The sequence below is a fragment of the Acomys minous genome, assembly GCF_964271855.1.
Source record: "Acomys minous genome assembly, chromosome: 16".
Lineage (NCBI taxonomy): Eukaryota > Metazoa > Chordata > Mammalia > Rodentia > Muridae > Acomys > Acomys minous.
In genome coordinates this window covers 60,440,870-60,460,694 of record NC_140498.1, presented here as the reverse complement: position 1 = coordinate 60,460,694, position 19,825 = coordinate 60,440,870, and the positions used below count along the sequence as shown (strand labels likewise).

At 44.5% G+C, this 19,825-nt stretch overlaps 1 protein-coding gene across 3 annotated transcripts in view; it reads right to left on the bottom strand.

Moving 5' to 3' along the window:
- The window catches only part of INSR (insulin receptor), a 130,920-nt gene that overhangs the window by 5,276 nt on the left and 105,819 nt on the right, over nt 1-19,825 (bottom strand). For 2 of the 3 annotated variants that reach the window (XM_084764472.1, XM_084764474.1), the window contains 10 exons: nt 18,379-18,653; nt 17,225-17,364; nt 14,541-14,700; nt 12,751-12,853; nt 10,228-10,295; nt 8,000-8,244; nt 6,482-6,592; nt 6,166-6,325; nt 4,381-4,510; nt 3,616-3,750 (listed from right to left, as the gene is read on the bottom strand). In XM_084764472.1, the coding sequence (XP_084620598.1) occupies nt 3,616-3,750; nt 4,381-4,510; nt 6,166-6,325; nt 6,482-6,592; nt 8,000-8,244; nt 10,228-10,295; nt 12,751-12,853; nt 14,541-14,700; nt 17,225-17,364; nt 18,379-18,653 (1,527 nt within the window). The remainder of the gene's footprint in view (nt 1-3,615; nt 3,751-4,380; nt 4,511-6,165; nt 6,326-6,481; nt 6,593-7,999; nt 8,245-10,227; nt 10,296-12,750; nt 12,854-14,540; nt 14,701-17,224; nt 17,365-18,378; nt 18,654-19,825) is intronic. The other variant, XM_084764473.1, reaches the window with a different exon arrangement.

The window sequence follows — 19,825 nt, the reverse complement described above, 5'->3', positions numbered from 1 at the left end:
ACCACATCCAAGCAGTAGGAGCTCTTGTGTTGGCTGTGGCTGCACGTACTGTCAAGGCTTTGTCAACAGTCCTAGCGGGATTGAAAGACCACTTTGAAAAGCAAGCCAGAGAGACTTGGTGATGCAGGCCTGTCATCCCAGCTACTCTGGGGGCTGAAGTCCGAGGACTGTAAATTCAAGGCCTCACAGTTTCGAGTGACTTTCAAGTCAGTCTGGGCACCTTAGTGAGACCAGTGCCTTTAAATAAAAAGTACAAAGAGGTATAGTGCTCAGTAGAGGGAGAAGGAGGGCAAAGGAAAGAAAGGAGTAGAAGTAAAAAGGAAAAGAAAAAGTAGGGAAAGGAGGGTATAGGCATAAGGTTACTGTGTAATTCAAATGCTGATTTCTACAGCCCCCACATCTGGTTGCAAGCCTTGTTCTGAGAATCTCCTGTCTCAACATTGTATAAACTCTGCTCCCCAATTGTTCCCTGATAAACCAACAAAACAGCTTACAGCTGACCGCTGAGCCAAGGAGAGAATAAAGCTGGACTTCCTTACATCTAGGGGAAGAAAAAGTAGGGGATTCAGTAAGGGGACTGGTCCAGGGGTGGATGTCCAGTAGAGATGAGGATGTCCAGGAAAGAGCTCAGCAAGGAAAGTCACAAAAGTGCAAGTATCTCTGGGACGTACGCTGGGAGGAAACCAGATTAGCTTAGAGGGCTAAGAATGGAGTTAATACTGCTCAGGATTGTGCTGTGACACTTGGTAAAAATGATGGAGTCTCAATTATTTGTGTGATAGCGAGTTAAGAGAAAAACTGAGAAAGAAATACAATTTTGTTAAAAACAAAAAACAGGAGGGTCTGGGGAGGGAAGAAGAAAGAGATGAGGGAGGTGGTGAGACAATAACACAATGAAGCCCAAGAAGCTGCCAAGTGGGAAAAGAGGAAAAGTTTAGATTAGGTTGGGGTGTGCACATGCCTGTGTGGGCTTGTTCTGAATGTTAATTGATGTGGGAAGACCCAGCTTCTGTGTGGATAACACCACACCTTGGGCAGGGGCTCCTAAATTTCATGAGAGGAGTGGCAGGCTGAGAGCAAGCAAGCAAAGAGCCACACATTTATCTCTCTTTGTTCTTGACAGAGGACGTGATGTGACTAGCTGCTTCGAGTGCCTACTTTGACTTTCTCATCAGTGACTCCAAAAAATATCCTGTTACTCACCCACCCCCACCCCCCCCTATAAATTGCTTCTGGTCATGTTTTACCATGGCAACAGAGATATTTTTAAAAGGACAGAAATTGGGCAGGCACTACATTGTACATCGTTTATTACCATATGCAGCTCCTGTCTCCTGTGCCTCCGCATTTGGTGTGTTTGACTCCTGCCTGGGACTGCTTGCGGAGGCTTACCTGTACCCAACAGTCATTCTCAGCTTCAGGGCTGGCATCCTTGAGCTTTGGCAGGTGCAACTATATGGGCTGAGCACAGGAAGCCAGCTCCCAACTGGTGGGCTATGCCGTATTTGCAGGACTGAGGTTAACTGCTGCCTCACATCCTTACAGGTTGTCCCACCACCACCTCAAGAGCCCCAGGATTCTACTCTGCTCAGCCCAGAGCATTCAGAACAAGAACCGAGGGCTCCCATTCTCATTTTGACCTCTTCCTTTCTCCCATGTAAACTTGCCCTAGAGCAAATTCAGACCTTGACTCAAATCTGGCCTCCTGAATGTGTTTATAAAGTTTTACTTCGCAGGATGTTGGGCTGTTTCTTAGATGCCCTCCAAACACTTAGTGGTTGATGCAATAGCGTTCTGAGGCGGAGTTTTGGGAAAGTGACTGGATCATGAGAGTGCGAACCTAGTCAATCACTGACACCATCAATGGATTACGAGAAACTCTAGGAGGAAGGAACCTGCTGGAGAAAGTAAGTCCCTGGAGGCTTGTTCTTCAGTGTGTATTTTACCTTCAGTCTCAGTCTCTGTCTCTCCCTTCCCAGCCATGATCTTCTGCCGCACCACAGCTCTAAGCAGTGGAGCCAAGAGAGCATGGAGTGAGACCTGAGAAACGGTGAGCCACAGTAAGCCTTTAAGTCAAACTCCTCAGGTATTTCCTAGCAGTGAAAGTAAGACACGTGGCCTCATCCATGCATCTATGCAACATCTCTAACTGTGTTCAAGCTCCAGCCACACAGGGCCACCATGGTGTCAGTATGTACAATATAGCCTTTGAGGACAGGTGCAAACCTCTGTCCTGGGGATTAACTTCCTTTCCAGTAGCTAGGATGATAAAACACCTCAATAAAAGGCAGCTGGGGAGAAAGAGCTAGTTAGCTCACAACTCCAGGCTGCAGTCCATCAGACTGGGGAAATGAAGCCAGTAGGAACCTAAAGCAGCTAGTCACATAATGTGCACAGACAAGAGCAGATAGAAAATGAATGCACGCATGCTTGCACAGCTTGCTTGCTCCACTTCAAACAGTCCAGGACCCCCCTGCATAGGAAATGGTGTCGCCTACAGTGGGTGACATCAATTAACATAATCAAGACAACTGCCTGCAGACATTCCCACAGGGCATCTAGACAAGCCCTCTATGAGAATTCCAGACTATGTCAAATTGACAATTAAAACCATCACAGATAAGTTCCCCAATTCTTAACCAGCAACAACTGCTCTTGGTCAGGAGAGGGCCTTGCGGAGGCAATGTTCAGAAAACTGTGAACATGAAGAGATAAATACAAATACCAAACAAATGAAAGCATGTACGTGAAAGACACAGAGACGAAAACAAATGTTTATAAAGCTTTGACATGCAAAGTTGGCACATGGCTCAATTGGTAAAGTGCTTGCTCCTCAAGCCTGAGGACCTGAGGCAGGTCCCTAGAACCTACATTTAAAATGTACACAGTGCTATCGAGACAGAGGCAGGAAGATCCTGGCAACTTGCCGGCTAGCCAGCCAGCCTAGCTGAATCACTGAGTGCAACGCTAATGAAAGGCCATCTCTCAGTGGAGGTGAATGGTACTTCTGAGGAAGACACCCAGGGTTGTCCCCTGGCCTCTACACGTGTATATATACACAGGTACACACAAGTGCATTTTTAAAAAAAGATGTAAGAAACTAAAGAAATGGCCCAATAGTTAAGAGCACTTTCTTCTCTTGAAGATGGCACAGGTTTAGTTCCCAGCACCCATGTATTGACTCACAGCCACCTATAACTCCAGGACCAGGGGATCTAACACCCTTTTCTGTGGTACTTGGGCACCAGGTATACATGTTATTTATATACAAACATGTAGGTAAACATTCATATACCTAAGATAAAAATAAATCTTTAAAACAGATTTAATATGCAAATGCATACATGTAGACTGCATGACTCAAGCACAGTCACACATATATGCAAACAGAAGCACACATGTAGACACCTGTGAAAATGTAAAGGTGCATCCAAGATACAATATGCAAACACAAGCCTGGATATAAAGGTATGCTATAAAGCACACATGTGGGCATAAGACCTACAAACCCAACCCATGCATATATACCTGAGATATACAGATACAAAATTATACATAATGTGCAAAGCCTTTTGAATAAATTCCTCACATTCTCTAGATCTTTTCTATACTTACAGTCTCTCAGGACAATTATCAGGTGGATCCAGATAGCCTCCATCCATGACAAATTTCAACACCTGTTCGTTAGACAGGCCTTGGTAAGGTTGTTCAGCCAGGCTAGTGATTTCCCAAAGGACCACCCCAAAGGACCTGCCAATGACAATAGAGAGAGCAGTTAACAAAACACACAAGAGTCTCTCTCTCTCTCTCTCTCTCTCTCTCTCTCTCTCTCTCTCTCTCTCTCTCTCTCTCCCATATACACACACACACACACACACACACACACACACACATATTCCTTCCTTCATTTTTGACTTACTAGAACTTTGTTGACCAATGATTAAAGCACTTGATGGACTAAGGGAATAGCTCAGTTGGCCAAGTGCTCCCCACCAAAGCATGAGTACCTGAGTTCAGTGCCCAAAACACACAAAGAGCTTCAGTGGGCAAAGGCCAGAGGTCGATCCCCAGGACTGATATGGTGGTGGGAAGAGAGAACCTGACTCCCACAAGTGTCCTTTGATGTCCACAACTGTGCTGTGGCATGTTCCCCTTCAACACACACAGACACACACTCACAGAGAGAGATTTGTGTTATCATTCATAAATAAAGTCTTTTTAAAGACCATCCTCAATCAATAAATACAGGTAGCCATGTAAGACAAGCCAGACAGAACCCCCTGCATTTCTATATGTGAAAGGCAGGCTTCGCTGATGATCACACTGGTGGGGCCCCTGGAGGAGTTCAAGCCAATATCCATGCATCCATGCATAACTCACCACATATCAGAAGAAGCAGTGAAGACTCCGTCCTTCAGGGACTCGGGTGACATCCAGCGCACAGGCAGCAGACCCTTGCCCCCTTTCCGATAGTAATCGGTCTCGTAGATGTCTCTTGTCATTCCAAAGTCTGACAACAAACAGTTCACATGTTTTTAGGCCATCACCCTAGCATCTTGCGTGCCCCGTCACTCACAGCACCACTAGAGGTCCTGTAGGAGGCAGGCAAATTCTCCAAGAGGGGATGATAGGGGTGATCATAAGGATGTGGACGGAGAATAGGGCTGCCGATTAAAGGGAGAGAAAAGGAGCTCTGCCCCCAGTGATAAAGAACCAACAGCCTGGCTTGAAGCTCTCAACAACTCATCCTTCCTACCAATCCTTCCCCAGTGTCCCAAACAGATCTCTTTCCTTTTTCCAGACAGCTTGTTACTCCCTTAGCTAAGATGACCCTGCCTTTTGTTTACATTCCCAAATAGTGGGCAAGCAGGCCTTTCTGCCTCTACATCGCTCTAATCAATATCACTTCCCATTGTCCTTGCCCAATCCAGGCTCTCCTCCTCCCTTTCTCCCTCTCGTATCCTCGCACTTGGAAATATCACACTACGCAAGGGCACCTATGTAAACAGAACCATACCCCTTCCTACTCCCAATGCTTTGTTTCTTTCTTCCTTGAGACAGGGGCTCCATTAATCCAGGATAGCTTTGGACTTGCTACGTAGCTGAAGATGATATGGAGCTTCTGATCTTCCTGCCTCTACCTCCCCAAGTATCTGAATACACGCACCACAAAACCTGGGTGTTGGGGGGTTTTCTTGTTAATATGGAAGGTCATTAGGATCACAAATACAGAATCGTGTCCTACCTTTCTTCATTGGGTCATATTCCTGTGACTCCCAATGTTATATAAAAGAATATCTCTTGGAATCACACATAGGTTCACTTCCCTATCTGCCTCCATAACTAATGTGTGTACTGGGGAAGGGGCTCTCTACAGGACTTTGTGTTTTCCTGATTCTCAGTGGTTTTGTAGGGGAGAGGCAAGCCCTATGATGTACAAAGCTCTTAAACACCTGTTTCTTTGCTTTCAGTTCAACCTCACATCTCACTGTCCTGGGCCTTTCTATGCCCATCCTATCCACACACTCCAGTCAGCCATGTGGGCACTCAGCATCTGCTTCTGCAGTCTCCTTCTTCAGCATTCTCTGGTGCAAACTTCAGTCTTTTCACAACCTGTACAACTAAGTTTTAACTGCCACCTTGACACAGGCTAGAGGGACCAGAGAGGAAAGCCTCCATTAGATCAGACTGACCTACGGGCATGTCTATGGGGGATTGTCTTGATTGCGAATTGATATAGGAGGGCCCTGCACACTGTGGGCAGCACTGTTCTCTTGGAAAAGGCTCTTAGGCTGTATATGGAAGCTAGCTAAGCGTGAGCCAGAGCAAACAGCAAGCAGAATTCTTCCATGCTTTCTGCTTCAAGTTTTTTCTCTGACTTCCCTCAGTGATAGAGTACAAGCTGAAACAAACCCCTTCCTCCACAAGTTGCTTTGTTTACTTACTTACTTACTTTTGATAGAAACAAACAAAAAAAGAAAACTAGAAGAGAAATGTTAGCTTCTGGCCTGGGAAAGTGCCCAGCAGTGAGTGAGCAGCATGAGGACCTGAGTTTAGAACTGCCAGAACCTGCCATGCCACCTGCCACCCACACCCTGTAAAACACACACACACACACACACACACACACACACACACACACACACCATGAATTCTAAGACACACCTCCAATTTTGACTGTAAAATCATGGGCAACCATGCAGTTTCGAGCTGCCAGGTCCCGGTGCACAAACTTCTTGGCATTTAAGTACGCCATGCCATCAGCAATTTCTGCTGTCATCTGAATCATTTCTTGCAAGGTAGGGGGAGGGCGGCCTGGGTTATTCTAAAATCAAAACAGGGGTTGCAATTAGCTCTCTGCTGCCATCTGTATCATCTATTGCAGTAGCCATGGTTATTCTAAAGTCAAAAATTGCATTTAGCAAGGTTGGTATACTTAAGAGTAGGTACACTGCTAGGGACCGAGATAAAGGCAGCTCACATCAGCATCCGGCCGCAGAGAACGAAGGTGACTCTTCAGGTCTCCGTGAGCCATCAACTCCATAACTACCAGTGTTGGCTGGCCTTTGGACACCACCCCAAGGAGGCGGACCTGCAGAACAAACATGGAGGTGAGTCAAAGAGGGTCTAGGTAGTATTTCAATTCCCCATGAACTCTCTGGTGTGACACACAGTCACTCCTGTGCTTGGATGGTCAGCCCTAGTGTGAGGGAGCAAACAGACCCGCTCATATATGCAACATCCCAAACAAATCTCACCTGCATAATGTTCCTCCATATATAAATCATGTTCCCACATCTAGACCTTTGTATCCCTGGGTTTTCTTAGCCTGTTTCCTCCCATGTATGCATGGTTCAGTCTCACATCCTTTTAAGACATTGCTCAAATATAGTATGCAATCCTCTTCCTCTCTCTTTTTCAATTTCCGTTAACATGCCTTCCTAAAATGCCACCACTAGTTTGGGAACTGTCCTCCCCACAACAGAATATCTAAAAGGGAGTTCAGGTATCTGCATCAACATCAGCAAGAGCAAGGCACTTAGGGGTTGATACATAGCACTTTCTTCTGAATTGAAGCATTCCATCCTTGAGGGAAGCTCCTTAAGACTAAAAAAGTAAACAGAACTTACAAGGTTCAGGAAGCAAACAATTCACAAGTCTTAGAAAGTTCCTAAAATCTACAAGATTCGCAAAAGCACCAACAACAAGCTTTAGAAAAATTTAGTAAAAACTTTAGAAAGATTAGATTCTCCTATCTCTCAAGCTGCCTTCAAGTTGTGCAGGGAGTACTGAGATCCCAGTTTTTATGAGACTCCAGGTTCCCAGTTGTCATTCAGGCTAGGGTTGTTGTTGTTTTTTGTTTTGTTTTGTTTTGTTTTGTTTTTGATGCAGCTACCAATGCATCTTGTCCATACTACTATAAGTAAACCTATATTCTTCCAAGTAACTACAATAAACTCACTGGTTCTAAGGGAGTCCTCTCTTTGGTCTATCATAAATACCCTCCTATCAGAGGGTGAATAGTTTGTTCACCTCTCTGCAGTAGACCTCACACAAAAAGTGACACTAAATATGCTTGATAAGGATAAAAGAATGTAAGGCTCAACAAGAAATAGCCCACTCTGAGAAGGTTTGTTTTGGCTCCAGGGAGAAGAATTAGGGCAGGTGCAAAAGGGTGCGCTTCCAAGTGGTTTAAGATTACAGGGGAGCCAAGAAGAGGAAAGAAATAAAATAATACAAAACATCAGTGGTGGAGTCTGAAAAGCAAAGGAAGACTCCAGAAAGTGACAGAACAGTTATAGAGTTTGAGTCTAGGTAAGCTGGGAAAAGATGAAACGGAGAAGAGACATTACCACCTCCCCCAACGCTTTAGGATGGGGGATGAAGATGGTGAGCATCAGTCCACACCCTGTTTCCTGCGTGGCTCTAGGCAGTGGAGGCAGAACAAGCAAAGGATATGAAAGGAAGCGAGCACTTGTACCATCCCAGCCAGACTCACCACATGATGGCAGGTGAATCCTTTCATGACGGATGCCTCATTGAGGAACTCAATTCGCTCTCGAAGGCTGGCTGACTCGTTGACAGTCTTCACTGCAACACGGGTCTCGGCCTCACCCTTGATGATATCCTTGGCATTGCCTTCGTACACCATACCAAAGGATCCCTGCCCCAGCTCTCGCAGGAGGGTGATCTTCTCTCGAGGCACCTCCCACTCATCCGGCACGTACACAGAAGATGGAAATACTGCTTTTCACTTATCTACACAGCATTATCAGCCAACCTCTTAAGGGCCCCCCCAAACACCTCCCACCATAACTTTTTCTTGAGTTACATATACATATTCACTTATTCTGAGATTCAAGACTCCTGTCGGGCATTGGGTATACAAACCAGGAGAGGACAAGGTTCTTTCACCACCAGAGATGACAGAGGCTACAATCTGGTTTAGGACCCTGGTTCAGAAGCACTAAGATGAGGCTGTAACCCCATCTTTCCTGTCTTACCCCAGATCCCTGCTACTGCATGACTCTGTCCCTGAGCTGGTTAATATTGGGAATGTCAAAGAATCTAAAATCACCTAGCAAAGCAGCCTTGGGGATGTCTTAGAAGGAGCTCTTAGATTAAGACAATTAAAGTAGACTCACCCTAAATATGGGCAGCACAGTCCCATAGGCTGGAATTCTGGACTAAATAAAAAAGTGTGCCAAGCATCAGCATTCACCACTCTCTGCTTTCTACCTATGATGCCATGGGACCAGCTGCAAAGACTTTGCCGCCATCAGGGACTGTACCCTCCAAATACGAGCTAAAATGAAGCCTGCCTCTGTTAAGTTGTTTTTGTCAAGTATTTTGTGACAGTAATTACTAAAAATAACTTAGACACTTCCCATTGGGATTGTCTGACTAAGTGCCAATGGAACGGTGGAGGGAAGGAGGAGGTTAAAATAGACTGGAAACAAAAAATTGTCTACAATGCCTAACGGTTCTTCCTAGACAATGGTAGATTCTCTGTGCCTATCCGCTGGCCTCCTTCATGGCCTTCTGATTCTCTTCAGTCCATAAGACTCAGCAAGAAGATGCCTTGTAGTCCACCTTTACTGTTAGGAACCCACAGAGCATGCTAGGGGAGGGCACCAGGGGAGAAGCTACATAGAAAGAAAGACTTAACCCCCTGTAGCTGTGACTATTCCTTGGGACCACCCCACCTGTCAATCAACACACAAGTCAGTGAGGCTATCTATCCAAGGCAACAGCCTACAGGCCAAATAAATTCATGCCATGAAAGTCAAACTTTGACGGTGCTAAGAAGAGAGTGTTGTATGATGAATTCTTGAGAAACAGGCAATGCCTTCCCTTTAGAGTCCATCCACTGCCCTTTTGGGTAGTTAGGAGTGGTATGAGCATCAATGCTAGGATCAACATCAGTTAATACTCAACTACCACCACCAGCAAATGTCTCCCTAGCACTCCCCCAGCACCTATTTGCCCCGTCCTATCTTCACTTCTTTTTTGTCTATGCGTTTGTGTGTGCACATGCCTTTATGTGCAGGTACACTTATATGCTCATGCACAGGAAAGCCAGAGGTTGACATCAGGTGTCTTCCTTATTCACTCTCCATCTTCTTTTTTTTTTTTTTTTTTTTTGAGGCATGATCTCTCACTGAACCTGCAGCTCAGATTAAGCCAGCCTGACTTGCCATTAAGCCCTGTGTCTCTGCTTCCCCAGTGCTGGGATGGCAGGTACACATCACAGCACCCAGCTTCTTACATAGGCACTATGGGTCAAACCCAGTCTTCACCTACTGAGTCATTTCCTTGACCTTATCATCTCCAACACTCTTCTCTCAGCATCCTATTATGGCTTCTAATTCCTCCCTTCTTAGCAAGAATGACAGATTTGGTGGTGGGGCCCTGACCTTTGACACACTCCTATAAGACTATGGCACAACGTTTTTAGTCTCACATTCCAGTCTAAAGGACCCAAATAGGTGATACTGATCCACCCAAGCAGGTCCATACAACAGATCTAACATCCCGTAGTAGCAGAGTCTCTGCAGCAAGGGCATATGGGCAAGCTCATCACTCAAGGGGTCTTCTCCAGCCTCTTTGGGATGGTTTTCCCCCTCCCAGGGATGCTAGCCAATCCTTAAATCTGACTGAACAGTGACGGCAAAGGAAACCAAGGGCAGGGTTCTGGCTTCCCACAAAGAAGGAAGTGGTACTCACCATCACTAGCACTGAGGTATTCAGGGTTTGAAGATGCATACAGTGGTCCCATTGGCCCATCTGGCTGCCTAGAGGAGAAAAATAGACACACCAGCTTGAGCATCCCACGGCATTTTGGATACTAGAAAGAAGCAAAAACACTGTGCCACAAATCAGGAATGAATGTATTGCTCCACATTTTGTCAACTGAAAGTGAAGGACAAAAATGTTAATTAGTGCCCTAGCCTTCACTGTCGACCTGACACAGCCTAGAGTCATCTGAGTGAAGCCTCAATTGAGGAATTGCCTAGATCAGGTTACCTAGATCTGGAGGATATATCTATGAGAGTGTGATTTATTAAATAGTAATACAGGAGGGCCCAGCCCACTGTAGGCAGCATCATCTCCCTCGGCAGGTGGTCTTGGGCTGTATGAGAAAGCAAGCTGAACATGAGCCAGACAGGAAACATCAAGCAAGCCTGCTTCCATGGTTTCTGCTTCAAGTTCCCACTTAAGTGCCTGCCCTGACTGAGACCTGTAAGTGTAAACTAAAAATAAACCCCTTTTTTACCCAAGTTCTTTTGGCGATGCTGGCATAATGTTCTTGTGGATGGGTACAGTATACTTTTGTTCATTCAAATGCTGATTTCTCCAGCCCACTATCTGCATTCAATCCAGACATTGCAATGCACTGTGATGTTTATTCTAAGTATCTCCTGGCTCAAGTTTGTGTAAACATGCCACTATTTGTTCCCCGTATTGCCAATAAAAGCAAACTAGGCAATGCTAAGCAATACAGAGAATAAGGTGGGACATCTTGGTCCAGTGAGAGGAGGAGAAAGATCAGGAAGGAGAAGAGGGACCCAGGCAGAAAGGACTGGAAAACACCAGGAGAAATGAGCCAGACCTAGGATAAGAGTAAAAAGCAAGTATAATATGGAAAATATGAATGGAAGGAAGCTATACAAGCTTGGAAGTTTCAGATGGAGTAATTATTGCACAGCATTGTGTTCTAGGATAATGAAATAGTTCCTAGTCTCTCTGTGTAGCTATTTGGGCATACAGTCATTTAAGGAGTAACCATTAATTTTACTAAAATTATAAAGCAATATTAAATATTAATAATCTTTCAGTGTGGTGAAAAGGTTTTGTCATATTTACAGAAAGGACCCTAAAACAATATAGCAGGTGGAATTTAAAAGTATGTCAGTTCTGCAGTGATGACATGGTAAGTGACATGCAAAAAAATTGTTCTGCCACTATTTAAAATTTACCTGATTTGCCATAGGCATTGCTTGGAGTTTTTAAATATGTCTTACTTAACTTTTGTCTTAATGTTTAATAAAAGGAAGAAAAAAAACACAATAAAGCCAGGCATGCTAGAGCATCCCTGTAGGTGCAGTGGCACACACCTGCAGCCCCAGGATTTGGGAAGCTGAGGCAAGATGATCACAAGTTGAAGGCCAACCTTGGCTATATGGCCCAAGAGCAGACAGAGCAAAGACAGAACTGGAAGCCATCATGTTAAGCAAATTAATCTAAATGTAGGAAAAAAAATATACCTACAAACAGCATGACAGTAAATGGGGGACTGAAAAGGGTAGAGGAAGAGGTTGAAAAAAGGGGGAATGACAGGACAAGAAAGGGCAATGGGGGTAAAGATAAAATGGTGTATATTTATTTCATAGATATGTAAAGTGTGTGATATATATATACATATACTGAATGACACGAAAACAGAAAGAGAGCTTACTTCTGGAGAAGATGGGGGGGGGGGCAATGGAGACTATGTATAAGGAAGTGGTATGAAAACATCATAATGAAAGCCATTACTCAGTAAACTGCCTAAAACCGTAAAACAACAAAACTCAACCCTATCTATGCTTCATCGTGGCTTGAATATGCAATGCCCCGGCACATATGTCTGAGCACTTAGACCCCCTCTGGTGGTTCCATTTTGGAAGGTTATACACCCTCTAGGAGGTGGACACTTGATGAGGAAATCTGTTACTGAGGACCAGCTTTGAGATTTTCGCAGCCAAGGCCCACTTTCTAGTCTTTCTCCACTCCCTGCGTCTGGATGAACTGGGAGGGAGCTATCCTCACAGTCTTGGAGCCGGGTCTTTCCGGCCACAGTGGACTGCTTCCCCTCTGGAACTCTGAGCTAAAACCAACTTCTCCTGCCCAAAGTTGCTTTCTGTCAAGGTAGGTCCATCACAGCATCAGAAAAGTAACTGACGCACATTTGTACTGCACTTGTCATCGGTTACAACCCTAAGTTGGCTGCAGATATTAGGTTCTGGGTTTAAAGTGAATCAGTGGAACTATGCACGGAGGATCAGTAAGCTACAGACACTCTGTCATGAAAGATTTTATTAGATAGTAAACTTATTACCTTAACTGCATGTAGCATATCTTCTATGAATAAAACTTACAAGACACTTACTTAGCTCTGCCTAACTCGATATTTATGCTATTGGTTTTCCCCCCCCCCCCCCATGAGAGTCCGTTGTTAGCCTTTTGCCAGCACACCACATCGCTTACCTCTTTCTCAGGAATATATAGATACTTCCAATCACAACACTGAAGAGGAAGACAAAGATGAGGGGTCCGATGATTATTTTGGCAATATTTGATGGGACATCTACTGCAACAGAATAAGAAAGTACATGTTTAGCATGCACGTGCACTGACAGCAAAAATTCCACCATTAAACACTGGCTGTTGTAGCTCACGCCTGTTACTGTTTGTGGGGTGGGGGACTGAGGCAGGAGAATCATGAACTCAAGGCCACCTTGGGCTATAAAGAAAAATCCCAGCATGTGGAAGCCATTGGGAAGTGATGCCTGCTAGGACAGGAAGAGTCTTCAGGGACTTGGCCAGTGAGAAGCTACTCGAATTCTAGTAGGAGACCCCTACACCTGGGGTGCAAGGCAACTCACTGGCACGTGGGGGACTCATGTTTCCATTTATTGGTTGTTTGTCTGTTTTTTTTTTTTTAAAGCAGATGAAGTTGAAAGGAAATAGTGGTGGGAAATGGCTCAGGTGATAGAATGCTTAAATATGAGGACCTGAGTTAGAGACTCATGTTAAAAACGATGTAAAAAACCTGGACCTGGTGTTATATACTTGCACTCAAAGCACTGTGAGGCAGAGACAGGCAGATCCCTGGGCTTGCTGGTCAATGTAAGCACTCTATTGACGGAGCCATCTCCCAGCCCACGTGTCAAGTCTTGGCTATTGTTTCATCGTGACTTCTGTCACCAGTTCTGTCCTGAGAAATTTCGCTTGGAGCTTTCCTGTGAATTGACAACAAACTGTTCCCTGGCACCTACTGGCTCCTAGCCCACAGAATATATCTGTGAATGCTCGTGGTTGAATGAGACTCGAGAAATGATCGTGGTCTGGTTATATGCCTTTGCATGCCCTGCCTCTTCTTCTCTTCTGTATGAGAAAGGAGGCTCGAATCAGGACAAAGCGCTCTCTTAAAAATTATGAAAATTATAATTGTAAATTCTTTTAGAATCCCAATGCATTCTTTAGCAATTTCATACATGTGTATATGATGTATCTTAATCATATCCACTCCAGTGATTTACGATATTAAAGTATATACACTTTTTTATTATTAGTGCGAGTATGATTGTGTGTGTGTGTGTGTGTGTGTGTGTGTGTGTGTGTGTGTACACACTATTTCCCTATGGAGGCAAAGAGGTCAACATCAAGTTCTCCCTCTCTCATGTTCCCTGTTTGGGGATTTTTGGGTCTTTGTCTTGTTTTGTGTTGGTTTTTTGGTTTTTTGGTTTTGCTTTTTTGAGACATGATCTCACTACGGAGCCCTCACTAACCTGGAACTGATTATGTAGACCAGGATGGCCTGAAACTCTGCCTGTCTCTGCCTCCCAAGTGCTGAGTCATTTCTTTCTCTTTTCTTTTCTTTTTAAGTTTAGAATAAAAGTGTATCATTTCCAATTTTCCTTCCCCAGCTTCAAAAGCTCCCATATGCCCCTCCTTGCTTGTCACCTTATTCTTTGAGTCCAGGTCTTTCAATGAACACAGATCTCTCTGCTCACTGATTGGTTAGACTGGCCAGTGAGCCCCAGGGACCTGCTTAGTACCATCCTCCTAAGTTGGGGTTATAAGTCCTGCGTGGGCATGTCTAGACTTTTATTTGGGTGTGAACTGCAGGTAGAAAGGGTCGACAAACACCTACGGCTGGTTGACCCAAAGTTGAAGCGTCTGTAGCTTCCATCAGGGTCAGTCTCTAAAATGTTCGAACCTTCCTAAAGCACCAAGCAGAGATCCAATCACTTAAGGTTGCTATCAAGACTTACAATAATCAGTCACGTAAAAATGGGTGGGTTCTGTCCAGGACCCATTGCCTGCCAGGGAGGTAGCCCGGACGCGAACACTGTAATTTCCTGGGGAGAGCCCTCGAAGCCTGCAGCCCCGCTCCAGGGCAAAATGTTTCCGTGAGACACAGAGGTGCAGCTCCTGGAAGAAAAGAGAAGGTGGCAAATTGAGTTTGGCACACCCAGGCACATCCCTCCCAGGTGGGCACATCACAGTTAGGCTCCTGCACGCATCTGGAACATATATGCTTTCCATAGGTACACAACATATAGACACACACACACACACACACACACACACACACACACACACAACACACAGACGCACAGATACATACCATATGCACAGATACACACAGAGTCATAGACATGCCACACACAGGGAAACACATAGGAACAGACACACCAAACAAAGAGCACACATTATATACGTGCTTGCAGAAAATACACACACACACACACACACACACACACACACACACACACACACACACACACAGAGAGGGGGGGGGCGGGAAATGGGCAGAGAAACTTGATCAGAAGTAAAGAAGTAAAGAAGCTGAGGCTGGAGAGATGGCTCAGCACTTTAGACTACTTGTTGCTCTTGCGAAGGGTCCAAGGTTGTTTTTCATTGCCCATGTTGGGCGACTTACAACCCCCTGCAAGTCTAGATCGAGGAGATCCAGGTACCTGAACACAGGTGGCACATATTCACACAGCTATATACACACATGTGGTATGCACAAATAAAAGTAAGTAAAGTAAGTCTTAAGAAAGAAAGAGAGAGGGCAGAGAGAGAGAGAGAAGGCAAGAGGGGGGAGGGAGAGAGGGAAGAAATAAAGAAATGGAAGGAAGGAAGGAAGGAAGGAAGGAAGGAAGGAAGGACGGACTGCAGATCTGTCCTGAAGTCCATGGGGTCCTGACTCCATGTTCTGAGTCATTGATAAAGTGCCACCTTTAGGTGTCAAAAGGAGACGTAGTCCCAGAAGGAAATGATCCTTAGAGGAGTCCTATCTACTTATGAGAATTTATTATATTCTACTATAAATTTTGAAGTTTCACAAAGTCACTTTTGCTTTATTAGGGGCACATTCTGGCACACAGATCAACTCCTCGGTAAAAACCATCTGTTTTTATAAATATTTACTGGCTCACAGTGACATTTACATAGGGTTCATGTTGCCTTCAGGGTACAATGGAAAAATTAAATGTATCTGAAAATAAATTATAGTTCAATCATGAAATTATCTATCTGTCTATGTAGCTATAATGAATTATAATTCCAGAGGCTATGGGGAGAAAGACACTATGAGGCAAATGAAAACAACTTATGATTACAGAGCCAATGTATATGTAAACTACATGTGACTACATTAGCATACTTGCAAATCTTTAAGCTTGTGAATTCTATCTGATTTCAGAGCCCAACATGTCCAATAAATGAGGGTACAGGCCCTAGGGAGATAGCTCACTTAGTAAGCTGCACAAACACGAGTACCCGGCTCTGACCTACAGCATCCTTGTGAAAGGTGAGTACTCAGCACTCAGTAGGCTCTCTGGCAGGTTAGAGGCAGCTGTAACATCCGAGTGTCAGCTCAGAGTGGGCCCTATAGTAGCTCTTAGCTACTTCAGATTTTCTACTGGATTATTACTATCTCTTTACCCTCCCATCAACCCCCACAGTGTCTGGTATAGCAAGAAAGCACAGAAAAAAAGATCTTTCTCTAAAACGGAATGAGCCTCATCCTGTGAGAAAAGACAGAAATGTGAACAGCCCATCACCCAGCTTGAAGGACACAGCTGAAAATCCACACACAAATATGATGAAAACCCAGGTGGACAAGATGGCTCAGTGAGTAAAAGTACTTTTGGCACAGCCCAATGACCTAAGTTCAATCGCCAGTACCGACACAGAAGAAGGAGCAAGCTGACTCTAGAAAACTGTCCTCTGGCTTCCTCAAGCAGGTTATAGCATGGCCACACACTCCCCTACCTTTCCGCACATAATTAAATTTAATTTAAAGAATTTAACTGATAAAGGAAATATAGGATTCTGAATTGGCATTTCTATCCATCTCCCTGGGAAAACATGTATCAAAACTTTGAACTCTAATAACACAGCATCTGATGTAGGAAGCATTGGGTAACTTGAGAAACTTAGAAAGTTCCTGCTCAGTACTGTGTAGCAACTTCCAACAAAATAAAACATTCCGATCTGGAAGGAAGTTCCTAAGACTCAGAAAGCTCTAAAGGGGACTCTGTAAGGCTCAGTAAGTCAACCATTGACAGTTTCAGGAAGTCCCTGAAACTTCTGGGATTCACAAGTTCTCACCTTCCCTAAGGTTAAATAAACAGAAGGGCTTCTTGAGGAGAGGAGATTCTGACTGGGAGAGCTGTCTGCAAAGTCCTGCCAAGAGCTCCAGGGTTCCATCTTCCATGAGACAGCATCCAAACTGGGAGATGGTTTTTGGTGTTACACCTGCTACTGAGACATCTCTGCACCTATAAGTCCGCACCCATGCTACTGTAAATAACCCCCAATAAAAAGTCATTGGCTCACCAACTTGGACTCTGGAAGTATCCTTACTTTGGTCTGTCATTGGTGCCTGTTTGGAGTGAGTAGACATTCGTTCCCATCTCCCCAGAATAGGTACCCGAATCCTTACCTCATCACCATATCGCCGATAGCTCACTTCGTACAGCACAATCAAGCCATTGGGTTCTTTTGGCTCTTGCCACATTAAGTGTACAACATTGTTCTCAAAGATTTCATGGGTCACAGGGCCGACAATGTCGTCTGCCTTAGCTATAAGAAGCAATCAAAGGCTCAGATTAAAGGCTTAAATCAAACTCCATTCCTGCCATCAACAACAGCTAAGAGACTCGGTGAAAGCTTGGTATGTAATTTTTCTTGACTTATTTTCTTCAGCAGAAAATATAAAACGAATGGCGTGAGAAGATAGCTCAGTCAAGAAAACCCAAACTCAATCCCTAGAAGCCACATAAAAGAGCTGGAAGACAGTGTTCTAGTAATCTCAATGTTGAAAAGACGCAGACAGACAGATCCCTGGAACTCATTGGCCAGCTAGCCAGACCTAATCAAGTACCAGGCCCATGAGATATCGTGTCTCAAAAAACCAAGGTAGATGGCATCTGAAAAAAAAAAAAAGGTACCCAAGGTTGGTTTTTGGCTTCCACATATACATGAGCAGAAAATATTAGGGTATGGTATGCGATGGCTCATGTTAATTGCTACCCTGACGGGATCGAGAATCAAGTGAGATGGGAGCCGGAGCTTGCCTGTGGGGAATTGACTTATTCATGTTAATTGAGTTGGGAAGACCCACTTTGGGTGGCACCATTCCTTCAGGATCCTAGACTGTATACATGGAGAAAGGGAGCTGAGCACCACCATGCATTGGCTATTTTCTTCTTCTGACTGTAGATGTGATGGAACCAACTGCTTCAAGCGCCTTCCAAACTGACTTCCCAGCCACCATGAAATGTACTTTGAACAGTGAGCTAAAATATACCCTTCCTCTTTTAAATTACTTTGTCTAAGGATCTTTATCACAAGAAAAAAATAAATAAATAAACTGAGACATTATGTCAAGACACCTGAGTAGTCAGGAGGACTCCTTAAGCCTAGGAGTTCAATGTCAACCTTAATAACAAAGGAAAATATCCATCTTAAAACAAAAATAATAACTGAGAACACTTTTAAGAACACATCTACACTTTGTAGTGGACAGAGCACTGGTCTGTGGCCAGTTGCTTCTCCAACTTTGTAAAGTGTAAGCCCAGAGGAAAGCAAGCCCACCTTCAGGCATGGTCCGGGCACTGACGTAGGCAGCCACACTGCATCTCTCATCTGGGGAGTCTTGGTTGCATGCCTGCAGCTCAATGCGGTAGCCAGTGAAGTGTCTCAGTCCAGAGATGACAAGTGACTCCTTGTTCACCACTTTCTCAAATGGCCTGTGCTCCTCCTGGATCGTTGGCAAAACAGTGGAAGAGATGTTGGGAAAATCCGGAAGCGTGGGCATGGTGGCTGTGACATTTCCCACCTCATCAAGGGATCTTCGCTTCCGGGATGGCCTGCGGGAAAAGAACATATATGGGGTTCATGACATCGCCATCTTAAAACAAAAAGACACTGAAAATTAATTAATTAAGTTTAGTTCATTAAAAAGAAAGGGACTAGAGTACGGTGGAGTTGCAGAGGACACAGATTAATAGATGGCTTTGTCAGAGACACTGACTATGAAGGCACACCCACTGTCTGGGTGTTCTTGGCTCCAGTGATAACCCAATATCCCCTCAGCATGCTTGATTGAAGGTTTCCAATCATCTCAAGAATGGGCCACTAGGGAACAGAGTTAACACGATTTGGAAAGCATAAAAGAGTGTAGCTTTTGGGGGGCGGGGGTGAAGGGTACAATGTACAGACTCACATAATCAATTTGTAGGGTGTGTGTGTGTACGTGTGTTTGTGTGTGTGTACATCCATATGTATGCAGATTCACAAGGAGGCCAGAGGACAACCTCCGTGTTGTTCCTTAAGTGCTGTCTACCTTTTGTATTTTTTCCTTAAAACAATGTCTCTCATTGGCCTAGAACTCGCTGAGGAGGATAGGCTGATTGGACACCAAGACCCAGGGAACCACCTGGCTTCATCTCCCCAGCACTGGGATTACAAACATGAGTCACCATGCTGGGCCTTTTCTTTTTAAAGATTGGTTTTATTTTTAAGTATTTGTATACGTGTGTAGGGATATGCACGTGACTGCAACTACTCTTAGAGTCCAGAAGAGGTCATCAGATCCCCTGAAACTGGAGTTACAGGCAGATGTGAGCCAGTGGTGTGTGTGCTAGAAACTGAACTCAGGTCCTCTGCAAAAGCAGTACGCATTTTTAGTCACTGAGCCACCTCTCCAGCCTCCAGGCTTTATTTTTTTTTTTTTAACTCAGTTCCTCATGCTTGTAGGGCAAACATTTCACTAACTGATCCATTATCCCAGGCTCCACATTATCATGCAAACACGCATTGTACATGGAGAACACGGTGGAACTTGAGAGATGAAGCATCTATTCTTGGTAATAAAATCTTATCGCTGGGGTTACAGTGAGAAAAAGAAATACCTGCCCAGTTGGCCCCTGCCCCTTAAGGAGGCATAGAAAATAAATGCTGAGAGCTGACACATTAAGAACTGCAGAAAAGAAAGTATATGGGAAAATGTACATCCTTCACAACTCCCATGACCCACTGC